This window comes from Aethalodelphis obliquidens, unplaced genomic scaffold (genome assembly GCF_003676395.1).
Source record: "Aethalodelphis obliquidens isolate GAN/ISIS:26980383/991018 unplaced genomic scaffold, ASM367639v1 scaffold18, whole genome shotgun sequence".
Classification (NCBI taxonomy): domain Eukaryota; kingdom Metazoa; phylum Chordata; class Mammalia; order Artiodactyla; family Delphinidae; genus Aethalodelphis; species Aethalodelphis obliquidens.
In genome coordinates, this window is record NW_020837962.1 from 30,591,231 (window position 1) to 30,617,571 (window position 26,341).

The window sequence follows — 26,341 nt, forward strand, 5'->3', positions numbered from 1 at the left end:
CTCATGCCAAAGACCCTTTGATAACTTTCCTTTTCACTTATAGAGGGTTTGTAAAGGGCTATAAGATCTCAGCCCTGACTCTCTTTGCAACCTCACCTTGCACCACTCTCCCCATTGTTCAGTGTGTTCCGGACACATCAGTCTTTGAGTCCTATTGTATGTCAATTACATCTCAATAAAACTGGGGAAAAATACTTATAAAAAAAGCTTTGAATTTTAAAACAAACTACTATCTGAACACTTTCTAAGCATGCTGTCCTTTTAAAACATGTTATTCTTTCAGCCTAGAATACTTTCTCCCACTCTCCAAACAGCTAGTTTCTCTGGTAACCTGCTACCTCCGCAGAAGGCCTTCCCTGACCACAGGTCATAGCCATTCTTAAGTCATGGGTGGAGTTTAATTGCCATTTAAAATACCTTCAAATCAACACTTCGATTTGGCATTAAACCAAAATGTTATTATGTAAGCAGAAAGCACAGAAACAGAGTAGTAGAGTATACATTCGTTATTAGTGAAGCAAATGTTTCTCACTGGAGGAATGAATACATTCCACATTTTGCAAAGGAACTGAGACACTAAAAGGACCTGGAGGGACTTCCCTGGTGGTGCAGTGGTTAAGAATCTGCCTGCCAATGCAGGGGACATGGGTTCGACCCCTGGTCTGGGATGATCCCACATGCTGCAGAGCAGCTAAGCCCGTGTGCCACAACTACTGAGCCTGTGTGTCACAACTACTGAAGCCCGCATGCCTAGAGCCCATGCTCTGCAACAAGAGAAGCCACTGCAATGAGAAGCCTGAGCACCGCAATGAAGAGTAGTCCAGCTCACCACAACTAGAGAAAGCCCGTGAGCGGCAACGAAGACCCAATGCAGCCATAAATAAATGAATAAATAAATAAATATTTTTTAAAATAAATAAAAGGACCTGGAAAGGAAAATACCTACAAATAGATGAAACCGTTGTGTTTTGATATAAAGATGTATGCAAAAGGATAGTTGATTATACATAAAGGAAGTGCTAGTATCAAAATTTACGAATGGGTGGCAGAGACTTGGAAGAAATTCCAGAGACAATAGAGGAGCACTCTTAAGAATGCTGCATCATCCACACCCTTGACGACAGAGTATGATATATGGAAAAACAGCAGTATCAGTAACTGAGTGAGAAACTGAATGTGAAGATATATTACAAGTGCTTTAACCAATATATATATAGTGTGTACATATTACGCACATGAATGATATATGATACAAATGTTTTTAAAAGTCTAAAAGTTCTTTTGATAATTACAAAATAGACATTCTAAATGATAAATCATATGATAGTTTGACATTTTATTTTCTTGTGCTACATAAAATGGGGCATCTTACAATTGAAGGTACCTTAAATTCAGTGCATAGATACACCTAATAAAAGCGCTAGAGGGAGGGGCTTCCCTAGTAGCGCAGTGGTTGAGAGTCCGCCTACCGATGCAGGAAACACGGGTTCGTGCCCGGATCCAGGAAGATCCCACATGCCGCGGAGCGGCTAGGCCCGTGAGCCATGGCTGCTGGGCCTGCGTGTCCGGAGCCTGTGCTCCGCAAAGGGAGAGGCCACAACGGTGAGAGGCCCGCGTACTGCAAAAAAATAAAATTAAAAAAAAAAAAAGAAAGTTCTAGAGGGAGAGAATAGAGTAGAGAAAGGCAATTTTTGAAGCCATAATGGTTGACAATATTCTAGACTTGATGAAATACATGAATCTTCTGATTGAGGAATACAAAATTTCCTGAACAGGAAAAATAAAACTAAATCCACACCAAGATACACGGTAGAAAAACTAAAGAATTCTACAGACCAAGGTAAAATATTAGAAGCAACTAAAGAGAAATGCTGTAAACAAAGCAAAAAAGAAACAAAGGAGGGATATTTATAATAATAAGATTATTAATATATGAAGTGCTCCTTTTAATCAATAAGACAGTGGTCAAGAACTATATGAACGATATCCAACTTGCGCCAGTCTTTTAATACACAAACTGAAATTTCCATATGAGCACAGATTTAAAAACGAGATTGCTAATATCTATAGAAAGAAAAATTAGGCGAAATGAGCATGCTCGTAGTTTTGGCTGAAATGTAAATTGCAATCTTTTAGAAGTCAATTTAGTAACATTAATCAAAATTTTAATGTGTATGCTCTTCGATCCAGCAATACTTCAAGGAGTTGCCCAAATTACAAGCACTTTTTAAGTTAGTTACATACGTAGGATATTATGCCATCTTTTTAAGAGGTGCTGATATAGAAAACATGTACCTGGCATAAAATTACACATGCTTTATTAAGTACTTTGCAAAAGGGTCTACGGTATAAAGTCATTTGTTTTTTTAAAAAAAGTATATTTGTAGAGAAAATAAAAAAGCTTAGAAAGTTGCATACGGTAAATGATACGAGTTTGGTGTGTATGTGGCGGAGGAGGTTTAAGAGCTGGTGGTCAAGACAACTCTTTAGGCTACAAGGTGGCTCTTTCTCCTAGCAGGCTGGATTTGCGTTTCACTTTCGAGGCCGGAAATTCCCTACCCCTCAAGAGGGAGATGAAGCACCACAAAGACGCAGTTCAACGACACCCCCCCACCCCCACTATAGGCCTGACCTTCACACTCGGCCGGACTTTTCTAACGTCCGGTTCCGGAACGTGACAAAAAGGCGGGGATTCCCGCCGGTCGCCTATCAGCCGGCCCTCAGAAGGCGCAGCGCTCACGCCCCGTCCCCAGTCCGCACCCTCCAATAGATGTTAGGGGTGGGGCGGACTTCGTGCGGAGCGGGTACACGATTGGCTCTGTAGTCTCTCCGCCCAGGCAGCAGGCGGGGCAGCGTGGTGACGTCTCCGCGAGGGGCGCGGGGTCGTAGCGCGCGCTCGCAGACGCGGCAGTATTAAACTGCTGCAGGCGCGGCGGGCTGGTTGTGGGCTTCCTCCGTCTCAACCGTTCGTGAGTTATTTCCGTCGGTCGCTCTCATCTTCTGAAGCCTAAGCCGGCTATACCTTCCTCCTTTCTTCCGCCAGCAGCCGTGTCGTTGCGACTCCGCCACCATGTTCGAGGCGCGCCTGGTCCAGGGCTCCATCTTGAAGAAGGTGCTTGAGGCGCTTAAGGACCTCATCAACGAGGCCTGCTGGGACATCAGCTCGAGCGGCGTGAACCTGCAGAGCATGGACTCGTCCCATGTCTCTTTGGTGCAGCTCACCCTGCGCTCCGAGGGCTTCGACACGTACCGCTGCGACCGCAACTTGGCCATGGGCGTGAACCTCACCAGGTGAGCCCCTAAGCAGCGGATAGCCGGGCCCTGATCCACCTCCTCTGGCTCTTGGCGGGAGCGCCTCCGGGCCGGGCCCTCATTGGCTGGAGTGGGCCATCTGCGCCTTCTCATTGGCCTGCGGCACTAGTGGGGCGGGACCCAAGCGAAACGCGCGGTTCGGAAAGCCCGCGCTAGCTGCAGCGCGAACCGGCTCTTTCCGCGCCAAAGTCACAAAGCGGGTGGTGGCGGGAAAATGACGGACTTCTTTGCGGTGCCAGGAAAAGACTGTTGCAGAGCTCTTTGGTCATTAAGGGCAGGCGGCCTTGGATGAGAAACCTTGGTCCTGATTGACTTTAACTGCTTTATAATGTGTCCTAGTTCATTCGCCCTAACGAGCGACAAGAGTATTTCTTTTACTACAGAGTTGCGCTGAGCACCCCAAGATCCCGGTTTGAGGAAAATTTATCCCAGGGCAATGCTTTCAACTTTTGACCACTACCTGTCTAGTACATACACATGTTTAAATCTTAAAGCTTGTGAGAAATATTTACCCCTACTACATAGTGTGTTTTAACTGGTTTATTAAATCGTTTTTAAAGATCGTTGTCCCAATAATTAACTTCACCCACCAAAGGGATTTGCAGTTCATAAAATACTGCTGTTTTATTTATATCCAGAAGTGAAATTGCTCTTGGTGGGGGGGGCTGTTTAGTTTAAGTATAAATACTACCAGATTGCATTCCAAATGGCTGGACCGGCTTACACATCCTAACTCACCAATTCGGCAGATGGTCTAATGGTTAAAAGTGGTACCTCCTGGTTTTAATTTGTTGATTTTAAACGCTTTGTTCTTCTGTGTTCTAGCATGTCCAAAATACTGAAATGTGCTGGCAATGAAGACATCATTACACTAAGGGCTGAAGATAATGCGGACACCTTGGCACTTGTATTTGAAGCTCCAAGTAAGTCGCACCCTTCTACTGACTTATGCTAGAAGAAATTAAAATGTAGTGTCAGTATTTCCCAAGGCTGAGAGAAATTTAAGATAATGTTTGTGATGGCTGTAAAATATACCTGACATCTGTAAACTTACATGTTTTTCTTCAACATTTGGTTTCTTTTGGTAGATCAAGAAAAGGTTTCAGACTATGAAATGAAGTTAATGGATTTAGATGTTGAACAACTTGGAATTCCAGTGAGTATCAAAGTTTCTGATTGAGCATACTGTACAGTCTTGAAAGTTACATAAGATATATTAATATAATAATTTAAAGCCTATTTCCTAACAGAACTTTTTCTGTATATCTGCTCATGCATGTTCCAGAGTGGGGTGTTTAAGACTGACATATTTGTCATTTTATTAAGTTATGGAGTTCTACAGTGGCTCATTGGTTTGAATTTATTTCTGCCGAGTGAATATTTACATTAACCTCTGCATCTTTTTTTAAATTATTATTCCTAGAGTGCTTGATTTTTTTTTGTTTTTTTTGTAGATCTTTATTTTTTTAATTTATTTTTGGCTGTGTTGGGTCTTCATTGCTGCATGTGGGCTTTTCTCTAGCTGGGGAGGGGGGCGCTACTCTTCATTGCGGTGCGCAGGCTTCTCATTGAGGCGGCTTCTCTTGTGGAGCATGGGCTCTAGGTGTGCAGGCTTCAGTAGTTGTGGTACTCGGGTTCAGTAGTTGTGGCTCATGGGCTCTAGAGTGCAGGCTCAGTAGTTGTGGTGCACGGGCTTAGTTGCTCCACGGCATGTGGGATCTTCCCGGACCAGGGCTTGAACCTGTGTCCCCTGCATTGGCAGGCAGATCTTAACCACTGTGCCACCAGGGAAACCTGAGTGCTTGATTTTTATTGAGAGAAGATCTTAAAGCCATTTTAGCAGAAATTCATTATGGTTAGGTTTATCAACATCAAAAGTGAGAGGAGGTGTTCGGATGTTTAAAATGCCTAACATCATATTCTCTTGTTTTGGAAAGCAGACCTGTTTGCGCCATCATCACTGTATGCCATACCCTAATGGCCTCTTGATTTAGCCCTACTGTAGGGTGATTAGGTGGAGGCTCTTGTTCCCGGGATAGTGCATTTACTGTTAAAAGTTTAAGCTCTAATTTGTTTTCTTAGTATGGTTATTCTTACAGCATACTTGTTTTATATCTGCATTTATTTTTTGAGTGGTTAGAGTGTTAAGAAATTACACAATGAGTGATATTTCAAAGTAATCAGAAAATCTTGAATTCTGAGTTCTTGTTTAGATGCTGAGTCTTCAGAAAGTGAGGGTGCCAAATCTTTTATTTCCATGACATTTAAATTTCTCTGTTTTGGGGCTTCCCTGGTGGCGCAGTGGTTTAGAGTCTGCCTGCCGATGCAGGGGACGTGGGTTTGTGCCCCGGTCCGGGAGGATCCCGCATGCCGCGGAGCGGCTGGACCTGTGAGCCACAGCCGCTGAGCCTGCACATCTGGAGCCTGTGCTCCGCAGTGGGAGGGGCCACAGCAGTGAGAGGCCCGCGTACCGCAAAAAAAAAAAAAAAAATTTCTTTGTTTTACAGGAACAAGAGTACAGCTGTGTAGTAAAGATGCCTTCTGGTGAATTTGCACGTATATGCCGAGATCTCAGTCATATTGGAGATGCTGTTGTAATTTCCTGTGCAAAAGATGGAGTGAAATTTTCTGCAAGTGGAGAACTTGGAAATGGAAATATTAAGTTGTCACAAACGAGTAATGTTGATAAAGAAGAGGAGGCTGTAAGTAGTTTTTAAGTAAACAAAATACCTTGAAGAAGAATATTAGGTTATATCTTAGTCTGCTAAGGCTTCTATAACAAAATACCATAGACTGAGTGGCTTCTAAACAACGGAAGTTTATTATTCACAGTTTTGGAGACTCGGAAGCTGGCAGATTTGTTGTCTGACGAGGGCCTGCTTCTTGGTTCACAGACAGCAGCCTTCTTACCAGGTGGAAAGGGAAAGGGAGTTCTCTGGGGTCTCTTTTATAAGGGCATTAATCCCATTCATGAGGGCTCTGCCTTCCTAACACTAAGCACCTCCCAAAGGCCCCACCTCCAATACCACCATATTGTGAATTTGGCTTTAACGTGAATTGGGGTGGTGGGGGGGCCACAAACATTCAGTCTTTAGCAAGGTAATTGCTAATATTAAAGCTCTAAAGAAAAACAGACAGAATTTGCATTTCCAAGTAACTAATATGTGAGAATTGAAACTTTTGAAATCTGCAAGTGATCTTATAGATGCCATCTAACTTAAATTTGTGAGAAGGGAATGCAAATTTAGTGCAACCTTTATAAACTGTAGAACAATGGGTTTGTGTATCAAACCCACACATACTCTTAAGGATAGGCTTGGGAGGCTAGCTTTAGCTTTCTGGAGGTACTTACTATGTTTTTACCAAATAATTGAGCAACCCAGTAGGATCTAGTTGGGGGTAAAATCTAGCTGTTGTGTAATCCTTATATTAACTTTTAAATAAACAGTTTAAAAATACATATATTAGTAACAAATATATATTAGTAACAAAACTCCAGGGGCTGATTCTTTTCTCCTAAATTACATTTCACTCCCCTGCCAATCTTGATTTTTGTTCTTCTCTCAAATGTTACTTAACCCATAGGGAATTTTCTGGCGGTCCAGTGGTTAGGACTCCGCACTTTCACTGACAAGGGTGTGGGTTCGATCCCTCATCAGGGAACTAACATCCCTAAAGCCGTGCAGCTAGAAATTTTTAAAAAAAGAAAAAATTCACTCATAAATATTTTAATTTATTCGTAGTGTAAACATTTTATGACATCTAAGAAAATTATATTAAGGAATTTTTCAGTGTTCCTACTTCCTTGGTTATTTCAGTTTGTTTGAATCAAGATTTTAATAAGGTTCGTACATTACAGTTCATTGAGATACGCTCCTTAAATTTCTTTTAGTCCATTGGTTCTCTCTTCAATTTCGTTTTCCCTCTATTACAATTTTATTTGTTGAAGAAACTAAGTCATTTGTCAATGTATATTAGAAATGAATGAGTTGCAGCTTTCTTGATGTTTTTCAGTATGATGAATCTTTTTGTTTTCTCCCTAAGGTTACCATAGACATGAATGAACCAGTTCAGCTAACTTTTGCACTGAGGTACCTGAACTTCTTTACAAAAGCCACTCCACTCTCTCCTACAGTAACACTCAGTATGTCTGCAGATGTACCCCTTGGTAAGATAATAAACTTGTTGAATCTTGTTTTGTAGGTAGTGTATGTGGTACTTCTCAGTAATTAATTATATTCCTGTTTTCTTTCAGTCGTAGAGTATAAAATTGCTGATATGGGACATTTAAAGTACTATTTGGCTCCCAAGATCGAGGATGAAGAAGGATCTTAGACATTCTTAAAATTCAAGGAAATAAAACTAAGCTCTTTGAGAACTGCTTCTGAGATGCTAGCACATACTTAAGTCTGTTTTGTCTTTGTACCTCTGAGCACATATGTAGATATTGTTTTCTGTAAATAACTTTTTCTTTTCTCCATTCTCTACAGTTTGTTCAAAAAGTAAAGTCCAAAGTCAAATCTGGTCTTGTTAACTGAGTAACAACTTTGCCTTACCTAGGAATACTCCTTATAATTTTTATAAACAAAAGGGTTTTGACTCTAAATGCAGTTTTAAGTATTGTTTTCAATTTAAATAAAAGTCATTTGAATTTCAAACATCACAGGACAGTGCCTTCATTTGGACCACGATGGTTGCAAGTATCCTAGAGAATTCACAATTCAAGCAGCTCATGTAAATGAGCTTATTGTTTCAGTCTAGAGCAGGTTGATATGACATTAGATACAGTGATAAAAAGTATTCCAGATACAGCAGGTGACAAAGTATTTTGGGGGATTTATTTGCCAAACTTGGTATTCTGACTTGAGCTCAAGAAATGAAAAGGGGAGAGTAGAACAAATATATAATATTTTGTCATTTTTGCTTGCATTTACAGAAGCTTAATGTACCCAAAGTTCTGTCAGCTTTATAAGACTAGCATTGTTACAGGGCAGTGTTTCATTAGCCTAGGGAGCCTTGTACAGGAGTCTTGGAAGTTTTAGTAGATCTGATAGGTCCCAAGGAGTATGTTTGTGCAAAAATAATTTCTCTAGCGTAAGTAGCCTTTTGTGGGGACTTATTCCCTTAAAGGATGAAGGTGGCTTAATTCCATGGATGTTGGATTCAACCAAGAAAGTGAAAAAGGCCCAGCAGTAATTGTGCTACAAGGTCACAAGTTGGCATGCTGCATATTGAGAATTCCTTTATTGTAGTCCTCTTTTTCCGGTGTATTTTGTGTTTGGTGGATTAAATGACAGATTTCTGTCGTACTTGCAGTGACGGTAGAACTCACTGTATCCAGTAGGTAACTATTCATTACCTTTCTGTGTGCCTGGGGTTGGGGAAGGATATTGGCTGCAAAGGGGCCTGATGGAAATTTCTGGAGTGATGAAAATATTTTATCTACATTGTGATGATGGCTCCAAGACTATATGTATCTGTCAAAACTAATCCAATTGTACTTTATCATATGTAAATTATACTTAATAAAGCTCGACATTTTAAAAAGTTTCACGTGTTGCAAAATGTCCTTTGTGGCCAGACCTCTTGCCGGGGTAAGGCCTGAAGACGAGGAGCGGGGAAACTGAAGCGCAAGAATGTGGGGCTACTCGAGAGTTGCGGGTGGGGTACAGGGCGGCAGAGACTGCGGCGCGGCCCGGGAAGGCAGCCTTCCCTGGGCATAGGGAGACCTGACAGCCCCGGCCTTCAGGGAGCTTCGCCGGCTCGGCTTCCGCCTTTCGAGGCGCCACTGAACTCCCTACACTACCCTAGGGGCCGGAAAGAAACACGTAGCCGGCTAGCCCTGGACCTGTGACCCACGCAGCCCGCCGCGGCGGAGGTGGTCGGCAGCCAGCCCAGCCCACAGCGCCTCCCGAAACCCCACGGGGCCCTAGCACACCGGGCACACGCCCGAAACCGGACGGAGAGTGGAACGAGGAGGCGTCGCTCCCGGTGACGCCACGTCCGGCGCGCTGCCTTGCGACACGCCATTTCCGGCTCCTAGCTGGTCTGGGGCGGGGACGCAGTGGTGTGGGGGCGTACTGTGAGGTCTCTGGCTCACCTGCTGCGAACCGTGAGCTAGCTGTCTGCGCAAGGGCTGCCGGGCCCGGGCTCCGGTAAGGCGTTCGTGCGGCGGGGCGGGAGCGGAAGAGCTCGACTCACGTTCGCGGCGCGGCCCAGACTGCGCTATCTGCCGAAATCAAGCCCCGAGTCCTCGGTGTGGAGCGTTCGTCCTCCCGGGGCACGGCTGGCCTTTCTCCAGAAACTGGATTTTGTTTTCCTTCTAAAATCATGTTGGTCCTTATTTCTCTTGTTGGCTCGCTCTGGAGGCGGGCAGGGAAGTAGTGTGTAGAGGCTCGTAGTGCAAGGCACTGTGCTAAGTGCTTTGCTGATGCTTTCAAAATTCTTGCAACATTCAAGTGCTGAGGATATTTTGGGGTTGCGGTGAGGCTGGTAAAAAAGCCTGTTGGGAACTTGGGCTGGTACCCGGAAAACATTGATTTACGTTTTTCCTTTCCCCTCTTTTAGAATTATTGCTCTTTGCTACCGATAAGCATTCGTCTCCCCTCTCCTACACGCCGTGCGCTTTTTTATGTTTTGATGCGGTGTATGAAGTTAATGTCAGAGTATGTAAACTATTTTTTTAAGACTAATACAAATCAGAGGTGATTAAATGGTCTCAAACCGCCCATTATTGGTAGTTTGGACTTTAAGTTTTATAGAATTAAATTTAGATTATCGTGTAGTCGGGATCGCAACACCTAAAAAGATAGTATTTGACGGAATTTGATCTAACCCTTTTAGAAAAGCATGTAAGCATACTCTTATTTTTTTAATACTTGATTTCTGCTCCAGTATATAATTACTAAAAAGGGACATGAACATTTAGCACCAATTCCTTTATAATGCTAGTTAGTTTAGGTTGACTGTGGGCCACTTAAAACAGCTCATTAATATTCAGTATTAAGCATATATAAAGCACTTAAAACAGTACCCGTCACTTAATACTAGGTAATTGTTAACTGCCATTATAATGATGATGATTATTTGCAAAATGTCATACCAGAGGAAGGCCGGTCTTTATGTTTTTTTTTTTTTTATGTTGCCCTATTGAAATACTTAATTTTCTTTTTTTAAAGATATGTTTCACTTTTAGAAATCAAATAGTTTCATGATTAAAATAGATTTACTTGTTTCATTCGCATAACTTTGTGATTTTATGGAGGAAAAGTACACAAATTACAAATGTTTTTTCAATTTAAATGTCATTGTTTTTAAATCTTATCTACTGTGTTTAAACTGGTGACATAATAACCGTGATCTCATTACTATAGTCAGCTTTGACTATTTTGAACAAAAACCAGGTATTTATTCAGGGTTTTTTTAAATTTGTTTTTAACGTAGCTGTAGAAGTAACCTGGAAAGTGCAATCGCTGCTTTCAGTGCTTGGGGTGGAGCAGAGAGGCAGGCAAATCAGAGGACACTGGTACAACACTGGTAGCCAGTAGCTTATCCAAATTTACAACAAGAAGTTTTACAGATCTTTTGTATTAAAAGGATGATATCTATCAGAGGGAAATAGGCAAAATGCTGATGTGAATGTATTCCATTTCCCACCCTCTCTCCTCTCTCCCTGACAAATAAGAGAATCCTTGAGTATATGCTCCTCTTGCTTTTTCTGGAAGCAGGGACGGAGGACAGGCAATACTATACTATAGCAGAATGGTTGAAATGTCAGATGGACTTGGATTTAAGTCACCACCCTTTCACCTACTCGCCGTGTGACTTTGGAAAAATTAGGAGGCAGAGAAACATTGGTGGCAACATAAACATGAGGTCTGGTTCTTGGCAAATGTCTTGATTCTTATTCTACCAGGACAAACCAGAGTAGATGCATAATGAGAATGCTTTCACTTGTCAAAGGAATATCAGGTTCTAAGAGCAATGGAGCCTAAATTGCCAGTTGCTAGTATGACATTGCAGCCCAGAACTCCAATACGTATAACAAACACATTGTTGTAGCCTGCAGACAATAATACTTTTCTTTGTTTTCAGACTGTAGCTGTGTCAGCGTGTTATGATGCCGTCTCGTACCAACCTGGCTACTGGAATCCCCAGTAGTAAAGTGAAATACTCAAGGCTCTCCAGTACAGACGATGGCTACATTGACCTTCAGGTAAATGCAGAAGGGACCTGATGAGATTGGCTGGCTCTGTTTCTGCTGAGTTAGCAGGGAAACCTTCCAGGTAGAGGTTTTGCTCACTGTCCCTAGATATTAGAGGGAGCAGCAGGAAAGAAACTCTGCTCTGAGATTTTCAGCCATAGCCTGCAGAAGGAAGGACCTTGGCAGAGCAGTTTCGAACCAATATAAATATTGTCTAAGAAATTTTAGTTGTAATGCCAGAGTTCAGTAGTTGCAAATTCTATTTAGTTAATCTGGAAATAATCAGATTGTCTTTTGTTAAGTAGAATCAGTTTGTTTACACTTCAGTCAAGACCAGTTCATCTTTTAAGGGAGAAAGGAGAAACTAACTGCTAAAGCCAACAGATTGTGGGAATCTTCCTTCTTTCCTGATGTCATGAGATCCAATTTATTAAAGATATTCTTTGTGACAAACAATAAGTAAAACAGAGAATATTTATTAAGTTTGTGTCCTACCCTGATCATTGTTTATAAAATAGTTAATGGTGTAGCATCTCCTTTTACCCACTTCCCTTTAGGTGGAACCAGGACCGAAGAGGAAGTGGCAGGAACCCATCCTTTTAAATATAAACAAATCAATTATTCTTTGTACTTTTTGGACCCACACTTGAAGGAGAGAGTTTTGGGGGTTTTTTCGTTTTGTTTTTAAGTGCGTCTGGAAAGCTTCCAGTCGGTTAGGTCAGACACAACCATGAGCCAAACCTTAGGAATTTGTTTCTGAATCTTAACCTTGAATTGAACTTGTTAATAAGGCAGGTTATTTGCCTTGTGGGGCAGGCAACTAATGCTTTAGGAATAGTTGTTTTTGTTTTTTTTTTTTAATTTTTTGCGGTACGCGGGCCTCTCACTGTTGTGGCCTCTCCTGTCGCGGAGCACAGGCTCTGGACGCGCAGGCTCAGCGGCCATGGCTCACGGGCCCAGCCGCTCTGCGGCATGTGGGATCTTACCAGACCGGGGCACGAACCCGTGTCCCCTGCATTGGTAGGTGGACTCTCAACCACTGCACCACCAGGGAAGCCCGAAAAAGTTTTTTTTTAAACCTTTGACTATATGCCAGCTTAACTTTGAATGCCAGAAATCACTTATTTTCTTTCTTATTTTCCAGAGCATGATGTACACTCTTAATCCCTGTAGATTAGTACAGCCTTCCATGTGCCAAGACATGTTTATTAAAAACATGTCTAATCAATGAATGACCGTAAAGTATCTTTTGTTTTTGTAAGAAAATAATTTTTTTACGGTACAGTGAATGGTCTGTGGAATGAGACTAAAACGAGAAAGAATAACATTCTGGGACTCCCTCCCTCAACTTACTGTTAGAGCAATAACTAGACCTTCATCTCCTGCCAGTCCTTTTTCCTTTCTCTCCCAGAGCTGCATTGGGTACTAGGACTTACTTCAGGACACACCAAGATTGGTTCCTCTTATCCTCTCTGGTTTAAAGTGTCTGAGCCCTGGTGTATTCATAATGCTCTTCCTTGTCTGTTTTTGTTTCTCTTTCAGTTTAAGAAAAGCCCTCCTAAGATTCCATATAAGGCCATTGCGCTTGCTACGGTGCTGTTTTTGATTGGCGCCTTCCTCATCATCATAGGCTCCCTCCTGCTGGCAGGCTATATCAGCAAAGGGGTAAGCTGAGGGGCTTGTGGGATTGCCATGAGATGTTTAAAATGTGAGCCAGGACTCACATTTTTATATTCAGTATATTCCAGCAGAAAGGAGAAAAGGGTTTCTTTTTTTAGATTTTGTTCTCAGATAACAAGACATATTTCTTCCTTTGAGCTTCAACAAACTTGTCCCACAGTTCCTATGAGGTGGGTGTAGCAGGTAGGCAAATTTTCCCTCTGAGATGTTGGGCAGTTTTCCCACCATCTTAGTTTGGAACAGCAAAACTGAACCTAGCGTTGAGGATTTCTGACTGATAAAGGCTATAACTGGAGTAGAATGCTGTTATTATAACTTTGCAGTTATACTGCTGTACTTAGTGTCTGGGGAGAAGCAGTGAGGCTTATATAGGTCTGGGGCCACTGACCAAGCCAGGACTTTTGGCTCATGGATCAGATCTTTCTTAAATTGGATTTGGTTGGAGTTCCTATTGAGCTTCAGTGTGATACCTTAGTAACCTAAAGTAGTTTTTGGTGGTTCTTTCTTTTGGATTGTATACAGATGCTTATACACAGCGTCTAAATTGTTCTAAAGTAATACTGACCATAGTTCACATCTGTTCTTCAACACACACCAGGCCAGGGGATGATGGTCACATTGGTCTACAGAAGGAACAAAGCCAAGAGCTAAAACTCTGGGCATTATCCTTGGAACTGGGAATATTAAACACTGTCACAATAAAATGGCTACATTTGGCTTTTGAGACCTGTATCCAAGTTGCCTCAGGTCCTAAACTATTATGTGGCCACCAGAGGCATACTTCGTGCCATCTAAATTTGAACATCTAACTTCAGGACTGTGCCTTCAGTTAACTTTCATTGCAGCATGCATTGTTAATCCCAGGGGTATAGTCAAGGTTCTATTAATGATGTGAAAATTTAGAGTGGAGGTGAGATCCACATGCAACAAATATCACTTCACCTTGTGTGGTTTGTAAAAGACTACTTTATAAATAAGGATAAAGGTGTTAATTAAGAAAATCACCCATAGATTGTTTTGGTTTTTAGTTTGGGGTTTTTTTCACTATTATTGCAGACATTTCAAACAAAACAGAAGTAGATGGAATAATATGAACCCCCACCGTGTATCCACAACTAGGCATCAACATTTATGAATGTTTTGTTTTATCTATCCCCAACTTTTTTTCCTGTATACTAAAGCAAATACCAGATTTACATTTGCTTGTAAATCTGTAAGTGTGCATCTCTAACAGTTTTTACATTAATCTAGGGGTGTTGTCTTGATACCATTTACCTGTTTTTCTATTCCTCATATTTCTTGCATGCTGTTAGATTTAGGGACTTGCTTAGATTTAGTTCTACTTTAGCTTTGTTTCAGAAAGAATATTTCATAGGGGTGTTGTGTATTTGCTATTGCACATGGGTTCTCAAACTTCAGCATCTATCAGAATCACTTGGCAGACTTGTTAACACACAGGTTCCTTGACCCTGCTCCCAGAGATTCCAGTTTTGTAGGTCTAGGGTGAGGTGTGAGAATTTGCATTTCTAACAAGTTCCCCGGCGATGCTGGTGTTCCATGGACCACATTTTGAGAACCATTGCTATAGCATTACATTAGGAGGCACAAAATGGTTGTCCTAATTTTTAGTTGATATTAAGATTGATTACTGGGTTCAAGTGTCTTCAGCCTAATTCATTTATTATAAAATGAATTACCCTTTTCACTAAGGAATCCAGCTCTATCATTTTCCACGTTTGTCAGCGAAAATTCTTCTGGAACTTTCTCAAAACCATTATTTGGTTACCCTGAAATACAATAGTATAGTGAAGGTAGGAAAAATGTTTGATTATTTCTCTTTAATTATCAAATTTTTATAAAAATACACCTAGCAACCTCAAAAGGTAACCAAAGAATTGTTAGTATCACTGTAAGCTTATCATCTTTTTACATATTTGTGCTTCAGTCAACTGTAGTCTATATTCTTTTTAACATATAAATTGTCCCATATTTGGTCAATAGGAGCCTCTGCAGGTTACTCTTGTCTTTTTTTCTTTTTTTTAAAAAAATATTTCTTTCTTTCTTTATTTGGTTGTGCTGGGTCTTAGTTGTGGCAGGTGGGCTCCTTAGTTGTGGCAGTTCATTGCATCATGCATGTGGGATCTAGTTCCCTGACCAGGGATCAAACCCAGGTCCCCTGCATTAGGAGCGTGGAGTGTTAACCACTCTGCCACCAGGGAAGCCCCCTACTCCTGTCTTTTAAAGCTGACCTAGGGGAGCCTTTGATAGCTTTCTTGTTTTCTGGCTCAGCAAGTTATCCCAGGCCCATCTGTACATTCCCTGCCCCCTCAACTCATAAACAGCAATTTCTCTAAGGAGCTCTGGTTTCTTTATGGGAAGTAGATATCTATGGTTGAACATGGATAATTTCTTTATAATTTTTAGTACTTTGTAGTTTTTCTGCAATTGATAAGGAGGCAAAGAGATGTAAATCTTTTGCCTTGGTAGTGTATTACCAAAATAAAGTGCTCTGAAAAGTATATGATAACTGATCCATGGATTGGACCCATGGCTTTATTTTATTTTAAAATTTATAACTTGCATGGTACTGATGTGTTTGCCTCCTTCTGCCACCAGGGGGCAGACCGGGCCGTTCCTGTCCTGATCATTGGCATCCTGGTGTTCCTGCCAGGATTTTACCACCTGCGCATCGCCTACTACGCATCCAAAGGCTACCGGGGATACTCCTACGATGACATTCCAGACTTTGATGACTAGCACACACCTCAGCCCTGAAGAAAAGAGTGATAGATGGGACTGAGCCCAGCTTTAAGACATTGAGCAGATACTATGGCTAAGGGCTAAGGAGTTCTGCGATTTGCAGATGTTTAACAAAACAGTGGCCAGATTTTATGGGTCCATCCTAAAGATGTTAACTGAGCTTACAGCTATCCATGTCATCAGGACAGTCTCTATTTTTCATCTCCTGGCCCTGGCAAAAGCTCCTGACAAGTTTTTCCACATGAATATGTATCATGAAAAATAGCAATGTTAATTGTATGGGAAAGTGGGAGGTTATTCTGTAGTGGAATGTGTTGCTGCCACCACCCTTTTTAGAGTTGAGCATTCTTTTAAATAGTCCTCATTGTTAATATGTTCTTGTGGCAAATGGAAGAACGCAGTATGTCAGATTTCTTATTACTAAGTAATTTATTTTGAAAATACGTAAATGTCTTATCCCCATACTCTAACTTTGTGTTCTAGTGTAAAACCGTGGTAAAATCAAGTATCAGTGTGGTGCATCTCTAATATTTTTTACTTGCTTTCTTATTAACAGCAACTAGGAATTTTTTAAACCTCAGCAAATTTTCAAACTGTAAACACATTCTCTGTTCACCAGTCCTTGGCCAGCTCTGATCTGGTTCACTGACAGGTTGGCCAGCATATAATTTGGATCATTCTGTCCTTTGTAAATCTAGATGTTCTGTATATCATACCTTTAAGGACGAGACTTTTGGCTGTTTCCTAAGGAAAAAATGTAGATAAGTGGTTATTATTTATAGTTTTTAACCCTGTTGTTAGCACCTCGTATTATGATGTCATTCTGCTGAAGATTGTAAGAACTGGCCTGGATCTGTAGAGGACAAGACTGCCTTAGTTTGATTCTGTTTCCTAGCTTGCAAAAAGTGGCTTGTATTCAAAAGAAATTAAAATGTCAAAATCTAAATCCTAGACTTAAAAGATAACTTTAAACCTATTTTAGAAAACATTTTAGTGATTATATGATATCTTTGATCCCAATACCTAGGACTACCTTCATTTTTAGATAACTGGCATTGTGCATTAGACTGTTTTCCAGTCATTCTTTTACTCTGAAGTTATGGACTTGGATGATTAGAAGCCTGCAAGTGCCATTAGCTGAGATTTGGAGGGCCGTGGGTAGAGCAAGGTTATTGGGGAAGATGACTTCAACTTTGGATGTATTAAATTTAGATGTCTACTTGACATCCAAGTGGAGATGTTGAGTAGGCAATTGCAATGTGCAGTTTGGAGTTCAGGAAGGGAGTCTATGCTATAGTTAGAAATTTGGGAGTCAGTGTTGGGGCAATATCTAAGGGCTGTGGGGCTGGATGAGATTACCCACGGAGTGAGTACAAATGGGAAAAAAAGCTAGGCTAGGACTCAGGAAGTGAGAGACAAAGAGAGGGTGATTGGAAGCAGCCTTCAAGGATAGGTACATTTGGTAATGGGAGGGTTGGCTGGGGAGTCCGGTAGTCTAATTAAAGTTCTTGGGCCTTGACAGTGAAGATGTGAGGAAATATATAAAGCTTTATCCTGGCCAGTGTTTGCAAAGCAAAGCTAAGACCAGAAGGTTTTGGCCAAACTAAATTATTTGGTCCTTTTTTTTTTTTTTTTTTTTGTGGTACGCGCGCCTCTCACTGTTGTGGCCTCTCACGTTACGGAGCCCAGGCTCCGGACGTGCAGGCTCAGCGGCCATGGCTCACGTGCCTAGCCGCTTCGCGACATGTGGGATCTTCCCGGACCGGGACACGAACCCGTGTCCCCTGCATCGGCAGGCGGACTCTCAACCACTGCGCCACTAGGGAAGCCGCTATTTGGTCCTTTTTATAAGGGTAATGATGCTGCTAGTAAGGGGGATAAAAAATCAAAATGGAACGGTGGGGGGGGTGGTAAACAGTCCATTCCCAAGGTTGTCTAATTAAGTTTCTTGTATACCCTTCTAGAAATGTTCTAAGCACATATCCTTCTTTCATAAAACAAAAACAAAAACTCGGACTCCCATTGTATAGCTCCATTGTTTCCCACTTACTCTATTTTGTGTATCTTGCCGTATCCACAGAGGTCAGCCATATCTTTTTTTTTTTTTTTTTTTTTTTGGCTGCATCATGTGGCTTGTGGGATCTTAGTTCCCCGACCAGGGATTGAACCCAGGCCCCCTGCCTTGGGAATGCAGAGTCTTACCCACTGGACCACCAGGGATGTCCCTCTATTTGATTTTAATACTTGGAAAAGCCCTGAGTTGGGTAAGATTCTTAGGTAGTAAGTTGATATTTGGGACTCACATTTAAGCAAAGCCTGAGTTTCCCTTACCAAGTATGAAAGCCAAATACCTTTAGGGACTGGACAAGTAAAGGAATGGAGGGCAGAGGGATGGGTAGGATCAACGGGAACCAAGGTCAATTGTCAAATGTATATTTTATCTAAAAGCAGCCTTCCTGCTCCTTCTAAAGCGTTGGCCAAACCATGTGCCCTAGCTTTATAAAGATTTTCTATTTATTTATTGGCTGCACTGGGTCTTCGTTGCTGTGCGCGGGCTTTCTTTAGTTATGTTGAGCAGGGGCTACTCTTCATTGCGGTGCATGGGCTTCTCATTGTGGCGGCTTCTCTTCGTTGCAGAGCACGGGCTCTAGGCACACGGGCTTCAGTAGTTGTGGCACGGGGGCTCAGCAGTTGTGGCTCGCGGGCTCTAGAGCACAGACTCAGTAGTTGTGGCGTATGGGTTCAGTTGCTCTGCAGCATGTGGGATCTTCCTGGACCAAGGCTCAAACCCGTGTCCCCTGCATTGATTCTTAATCACTGTGCCACCAGGGAAGTCCAATATAAGGATTTTCTTATTTGCAACAATAATTATGTCTCTCATTAGTCATTTCCAAAGCTAAGTCCTCCCCAGTTGCATCAGCTATTCTACATATGATGGCAGTTTCAGACCCATTTCTTCTGGATAAGATTCACCTGGTCAGTGTGCCAGAAGCATATTGATTGCTTCCTTTCTGCCCAGAATTTTAGGTGCTGAGGGTACAATAGGAAAGGATAAGACTTGGTCGGTGAGGAGCAGAGGTTGCAAACTAGTGGCCACAGATGTTGGCCAGAATTGTTTTAAAAATGGTAAAGTTCACCTGATCTTGATTTGGGGCTTTTTCTGGAAAATCAATAGATTTTTCTTGCTGAGAGGCAACCAACTGGAGCAAAGTAGTAGTGAAGCAGCTTTGAGCAGAGTTCTCTAGTTCACTGCAGGCCCCACCACTGCTTGGTTACTTTTGTACCAAACCTTCTAGTTTTCTTCATTAAGGGCAAAGAGTGGGTCTTACAGTCCCACAAAGTCTAGCACAGTGCTTGTGGGGATTTAGGTTTATTGAATGAAGAATCAAAGTCAAGAGTGTGTTTCTGTCCCAGGACACAGTGTTCCTTTGAGGTACCGACAGATGGGCTGGTACCATTTGATTCAGACTTTCCTAAATGACCCTATGTCAGCTGCCTGGGAGGGCAGCTACTCTGTAGACAGATTTGGTGCTCCCTGGTGAGACAACTCTCTTCATGGCACCCTCTGCTCAGGCCATTGAGCCCAGTTCACAACCACCTGCAAGTCCCCTCCTCCAGGGTCATGCAGTGTCCCTGCTGGCTGGCACAGAGGAGCATCCGTTACTGGTGCAGTGAGGGAAGCTGGTAAAGGGACAAGAACAGCCTTGATTTTCTGCTGAGCTTCAAAGGGCCATAAACCAAATCAACTCACCTTATTTGCCTTGCTCTGTCATCTAATTTCCCATCCCGAGGCTCCTGGCCTCACATGTGTGGTCAGTTATGGCTTAGTGCCAGGGTGGGAAGGGCATAGACCGAGTCTTATTTGCCACAAGGTATTGCACAAATTACTTCTGGAGCCTCAGTTACCTTGTAATGTGGGGATAAACCAGTTCCTACCCCGTAGGGTAATTGTGAGGAGTAAATAAAACAACGTGGGAAGGTGCTTTGCACAGAGCCTAGCACTCAGTAAGTGGAAGCTGCTGTTTGAGAGTGAAGACGTTCACTCCTTTGGCTTCAGGGAGTATAGTGCCTGGGGTGAAGCTGAGGAGGGGAGGAGAGAGCCCATCTGTTATCCCTGATGCCAACCTGAAGAACCTGCTGTTCCATGGCGGAGCGACCCCGGAGCCAGGGGCCAGAGCCAGCACAGCAGTCAGTCCCACCAAGGCAGGGCTCCCTTCCCTGACAGCTGCCTGTGGGAGGGGGTGAGGAGGTCTCTAGACCCTGCCCTTCTCCAGCATGCAGCTTCTCCAGTCCTTCTCTGGTTGAACAAGAGAGGAAGGGGAGGACCAAAGCATCCCACTGTAGCCAACACGTGGGCCACCAGAGGCCCTGCAGGGAAGGCTGTGCAGATGAGATGATGCAGCTGGAGTATGGTCAGACCACCTCTCCCTGGAGCTTGTTCTTCCCTCCCCTTTCTCCCATGGACCCTGTTTGCACCTCTTCTCTTCCTGCACTTCCCCTTCTCAGTCTTGCCCCTTGCTATTCAAAGTGTGGTCTGCGGACCAGCAGCATCAACAGCATCCTGGAGCTCGTTGGGTAGGCAGAATCTTGGGCCTGCCCCAGACTGCTAAACCAGAACCTGCATTCCAACAAGACCTCTGGGGGACCATTACCTGTCAGTGTCTGAGAAGCACTGATCTGGGGTATCCCGTGCCTCAGTCCATTCCCTCCCTTTAGGACTGGACCTCCTCTGGTAGTGCCAATGGCTAGGAGTAGGGGCACCTAGAAGGTTAGTCCCTCCTCCTCCATCCACCATTATTCTCCAGCTAAAACAGTAACCCCCAGTGTCTTGGGGAAGCTTCATAGAAATGGCACAGAAACAATGCAGGAAAGCTTTGTGAAGATCCATTTTTTTTTTTTTTTTTTTTTTTTTTTTTTTTTTTTTAAAGATCCATTTTTGTGAGCAGTGAGAAATCAAAAGAGAAGTCCCACAGATGGGGAAGGTCTGTGGCAGGAGTGGAAGCATGCTTTGGTGCTCTGAAGGCCAGGGGAAGGGACAAAGTGTACTTTATGACCCAATGAGAGACAGGATGTTTTGTCTCGGTTTCTGGGGGAGGCAGACCTGGTGGCTCAGGAATTTACCCTGAACACTGAAGTGCTGGCTTTCCTCCCTGTCTCCATGGGTCTCTAATGCCTCCAGTATTTCATTCCTCTCACTAACTTGGGAAGAGCCACTAGAAAATGCTCCAGTCTGGGAGATAAAGGTTCTTGGCCAAGATGCTAATCCTTTGAAAGGGTTTTCTCTCGGATTGATGGCCGCCGAGTTTGCTCTGAGATCACCACCCACAGGACCACTATCCCCCTACAACTGAAAAGATGGCAGCAGCAGAATCACCAACACAGCCTCGGAGGGTTTGTGGCCTGGCAGAGTTGAGAAGATGACTTGTCGCAGGTGGGAGGAATGACCTTGAGGAGCTGGGGAAAGTCAGATCTCTGTGGACATAGCTCCCGGCTCCTGCCCCTGGACTGTGATCTGAACATTTTAACTTAAGAGGTTACTGACAGGAGACTTGCTGAGAGCTCTAAGTTTCTGCTTCTTGGGGATGTCAGATATTGCCAAGTCTTTTCCCCATTTAATGGAGTCTGAAACCACAGTGAGACCAAAAGAGCCATGGAATGATGCTGGCCCCAGATCAAGGACTCCTGCTCATTCTGAGCATTGACTCAAGGTGGCATTCCATTGTGTTGCTCTCTCAGCTGTTTGCATCCTGCCTCCAGGAAGGAGCCAGGGAGTCTTCTCTCTCCTCCAGTCTCATCTCATATTAATGGAAGTAAAAGAAGTTAACTTCTCAAGTTGCAAAGATTCAGATTTTGCAGTCTAGAAAAGCAAGGTAGGCACAAAGTCTATGAAGTCACATGCAGTGTTGGCAGAGTGGATCCACATTTACCTACCAAGCCTCAGGTCACCAAAACTTGAACCTTGAGAGGACTTTGGGGGCAAAATATCTCTTTATTAAAACATCTCAAACATTAACCAAAAAAGTAGACCACAAGCTTTGAAAACAAGTCTATCTTTTTGTTTGTTTGTTTGTTTTTGGTTGTACCATGCGGCTTGTAGGATCTTAGTTCCCCAACCAGGGATTGAACCTGGGCCACAGCAGTGAAAGTGCCAAGGCCTAACCACTGGACCGCCAGGGTATTCCCAAGTCTATCTTGATACAGTTAGATCTTCCATGTGTCTTATTGGTCACAGCTTTAACCTTTGTTTTATCTCCAGACTTTGATTTAAATTTGCCTATTAATTCACCTTGAATTCTACTTTTAAGTTTATCCATGAAATATTTGGGGCACCCACTATGAACATTTGCTAGGCCTCAAAAAGGAATGTCCACTTCCTCCAGAAGTTCGCAACATACTTAGAGAGAAAGAGGTCCATACGTGAACTAGCTAAACAAATGCAATAAGTAATATTAATAAATGAGTAATTTAGAAAGTTTTTTCTCTGCTAAGTGGATTGGAGAGGAAAGGAGGCTTAGCGGGCTCTGAAAAGCATCTGGCTGAGACAAGGCTCAAGCTAGACCACAGGCAGGTGGGAGGGAAACTTGGCCTGGTCCCAAACTGGTAATGGGTACTGTGGTCTGGGTGCCCAGGCTGGGCATTGGGAGAGCTGGGGATTAAGGTTGCCAGAGTGACACAGAACTAGGTTGTGACCAGCTAAGGAATGAGGAACTTTGATAGCTTTCTTTTTAAATTTCGTTTTATTTTTCTCAAAATTATCAATGCACATACTTTAAAAAGTCAAATGATTCCACCAGGCTTGTCATGAAAATCAGTAGTACTCTGCAACCCCTCTTCCCTTGCTCCCCAAGAAATAATCACCTTCAATTCTTCCAGCTGAAACTTTTTGTATTGACTTCACTATCTCCACATGAAATATATTACCACTTAACAATATTTCAGTATTAGGCCTAATCAATTGATTTTATCCAGTGGGAGGTGGAGATTTTGCTCTGTTCCCTCATCGTCTCCCATGATACTCACATACTTCCAGGCCCTCCATTTTCTCCATATAATTGTGTCATTTTGGTTGGATCAATATTAAATGTTGATATTACCAAGAATACATAGACCTTATTTGCAGCTAAGCTAGGACAGATACTTATGACTTACTTCTCCTTTCTGACACAACTTTAGTTTTTCCTGGAATTAACAATCTTGCTTTGTTTGTTTGCATAATTTTCTATGTATCTATCACTAATTCAAATTGTTACCATTTGTATATATCTCCTAGTATTTCGTCTATTTCATCTTGAAGAGCTCTGTCCAGAGCCTGCTGCCCTGTTCTCCACCTGCTCATGCTACTTCGCAGGTGAGGATGTGACTGCAGTTCCTTTGGGCGTCCTGTGTGACATATGTGGAGATGTCTGGTAACACTCTGATTCTAGGTTCTTTATTTTGCTATTATTTTTCTTTCTAGATGCTTATAGGATTGTTTTCACTGTACTGAAATCTCACGATGATGTGTCTTATTGTTGGTCCATTTTTTATCCAGCACCCATTATCCATTACACCAGGTGTTCCAGATACTTTCAGTCTAGGAACTCCTGTCTTTCAGTGTAAAGGAGTTTTCTGAAATCAATTCATCCTATAATTTCATTCACTCAGATGTCTCTGTTTCCTATTTCTGGAATTGTTTCCTTAAAAGTTAGTCTTTATTTTTTCTCTCCTATTTTCCATATTTTTGTCTTTTTTCCATATTTTATCTTTTTGATCTCCTTTATGGAAGATTTCCTCAGCTTTATGTTCCAGCTCTTCTGCTATACTTTTTATTTTTTTGCTATCATGGTTTTGAGGTCTAAGGACTCTTTTACATTCTGGGTGTTATTTTTGTAGCAAGCAATTTTTATTTTGTGGCTGTAACATCTTTTCTTATCTCAATATGTTCTCCTATCAACATAAAGTCTTCACTTATCAGCACAGTAGTCAGAGTGACCCTTTTAAAATATGTCACATCATGTCATTTCTCTTAAAATTCCACAGCAGCTCCACATCTGACTCACAGGAAAAGCCTGCATCCCTGCAATGCGATGGGGCCCAACACGGTCTCCCCCTCACCTCCCTGTCATCGGCTGCTCTACCTCTTGTTCACTCTGCTTCAGCCACACCAGCCTTGTCAGTGCTCCTTGACTTCTCTGAGCCTGCTCCCAACTTAGAGCCTTGGCTTTAGCAGTTCCTTCTGCCTAGAATGCAGAAAAAAGTAACAGTGAGTTAGAAAGTGACAATTGCTACGGAAGAAGAGTTGAGCAGAAGGGAGATGAGGAATGCTGATGCTAGGGATGGATATGATGGAAATGTGAGTAGGCTGCAGTATTAAACAGAGAGGCCAGGGAAGGTCTTACTGAGAATATGCAATTTGAGCAAAATCTTGAAGGAACCAGCTCCATGTTAAAATCTCTCTGGACACAGCCAAGACTGTGGTAGTATTTCTGGTCACCAGGGTTCAGCCCAGGGTTTTCCTACTACCTGGCCAATTTTCAGGCTTTGAAAATTAATAACTTAATTTATTTAAATGTGGAATTATATTAAATAAAAGAGTAAAGACCTCCTTTATAAACAGTATGCTCTTGTATTCTTCCAAAAAAATTCAAATATAAAACTATATACAGATACTTTTTAAACTCTTTTCATTGTGAAATATAATACATATACAGAAAAGTGGGGTGGGAGAGAGATGCAAGAGGGAGGCCATATGGGGATATATGTATATGTATATCTGATTAACTTTGTTATACAGCAGAAACTTAATACACCACTGTAAAGCAATTATACTCCAATAAAGATGTTAAAAAATAATGATAATTAAATTAAATTTTAAAAAAGAAAAGTGCACAAAACATAAATGTATGGCTTAAATTTTTATCATAAAAGTGAAAACTCGAGGAAGTACCTTCCAGGTCAAGAAGCACGACATGGGCATCCCAGAGAGATGGAGCAGCACAGGCAGCATGGTAAGAAGCAACAAAGCAGTCATGGCCTGAGAACTACCAGGCTTCTTTATGGCTGGTAGGTTGTAATAGGAGAGGCCTTGGGAGAGGATTCAGGCAGGTGAGATCTTGGAGAGCTCTCTGTGCCATGGGAGAGAGTCTAGCTTACTGTCCCCTATCCCAGCTGGGGATCCAGCCCTTCTCTTCACTCTCAGGTCATACTAGAGAAAGTATGACTTTTCTTCTGTGTCTGAGACTAGAAGATTAGAACAGGAAACCTCATTTTTTGATCAAGCTCATCAAACTCCTCTGACACTGGACAAAAACAGACTCCTTTGGGTAAAAGATGAGAAGAGGCACTTGGCTCATGAAAAGATTCAAGAACACAAAAGAAAATGGATCAGAAGTGGAGGAGAGAGGCTTCCAGTAACAGGGGAAACTTGTACAAAAGGAAGATTCATAATTGTACTTTCAGGTGAATCTCAGGATTCAGAGGTAGACACTCAGAGAAGAGAATATTAGGTACGATTTTATGTGAGAGTTTATAAATGGAAATGAAATGTATTATTAAAAATATAAATTACTAAAATTGACTCAGGAAGAAATAGAAAATCTGAATAGACCCACTAACTCTAGAGGATAGGAAAAGGGTCCTCAAAGGTTTTAGCTGCCCAAATTTTCAGGTTGGACAATAGTATGGAAAATTTTTGGCAAAATCTTCAAGAAAGGTAATTAAAAAAAATTTTTCCCCAGGCATATTTTATTATTTTTTCCCTTTTAGTTACAATTTTTGTCATGAAAGTGATTTCTTGTTCATTCTTTTTTTTTTTTTGGCCACCCCATGTGGCATGAGGGATCTTAGTTCCCTGACCAGGGATTGAACCCATGGCCCCTGCAGTGGAAGCGCAGAGTCCTAATCACTGGACCACCAGGGAAGTCCCCCTCATTCTCTTTTAAAAATTTATTTTATTGAAATATAGTTGATTTACAAGGTTGTGTTAATTTCTGCTGTACAGCAAAGTGATTCAGTTATACACATATATACATTCTTTTTCATATTCTTTTTCATTATGGTTTATCACAGGATACTGAATATAGTTCCCTGTGCTAATCAGTAGGACCTTATAGTTTACTCATTCTATATATACTAGTTTGCATCGGCAAACCCCAAACTCCCACTCCATCCCTTCCCCCACCCCACTCCCCCTTGGCAACCACAAGTCTGTTCTCTATGTCTATGAGTCTGTTTCTGTTTCATGGACAGGTTCACTTGTGTCATATTTTAGATTCCACATATAAGTGGTACCATATGGTATTTGTCTCTCTGACTTACTTCACTTGATATGATAATCTCTAGGTCCACCCACGTTGCTACAAATGGCGTTATTTCATTCTTTTTTATGGCTGAGTAGTATTCCATTGT

At 42.2% G+C, this 26,341-nt stretch overlaps 2 protein-coding genes across 3 annotated transcripts; both read left to right on the forward strand.

Annotated features, from left to right (window-relative positions):
- Window positions 1-2,879: 2,879 nt before the first annotated feature.
- PCNA (proliferating cell nuclear antigen) lies at window positions 2,880-8,862 on the forward strand. The gene is made up of 6 exons (XM_027118225.1): window positions 2,880-3,291; window positions 4,138-4,235; window positions 4,401-4,468; window positions 5,820-6,014; window positions 7,357-7,480; window positions 7,568-8,862. The coding sequence occupies exons 1-6, from the start codon at window positions 3,071-3,073 to the stop codon at window positions 7,645-7,647; spliced, it is 786 nt and encodes a 261-aa protein (XP_026974026.1). The 5' UTR covers window positions 2,880-3,070; the 3' UTR covers window positions 7,648-8,862.
- A 473-nt stretch (window positions 8,863-9,335) lies between these two features.
- Window positions 9,336-16,901, forward strand: TMEM230 (transmembrane protein 230). 2 transcript variants are annotated; one of them, XM_027118226.1, is made up of 4 exons: window positions 9,336-9,467; window positions 11,407-11,527; window positions 13,058-13,180; window positions 15,812-16,901. In XM_027118226.1, the coding sequence occupies exons 2-4, from the start codon at window positions 11,429-11,431 to the stop codon at window positions 15,950-15,952; spliced, it is 363 nt and encodes a 120-aa protein (XP_026974027.1). In that variant the 5' UTR covers window positions 9,336-9,467; window positions 11,407-11,428; the 3' UTR covers window positions 15,953-16,901. The 2 variants fall into 2 exon arrangements, with proteins under 2 accessions (XP_026974027.1, XP_026974028.1); XM_027118227.1 differs by lacking the exon at window positions 9,336-9,467 and adding an exon at window positions 9,500-9,644.
- The last annotated feature ends 9,440 nt before the right edge of the window (window positions 16,902-26,341 follow it).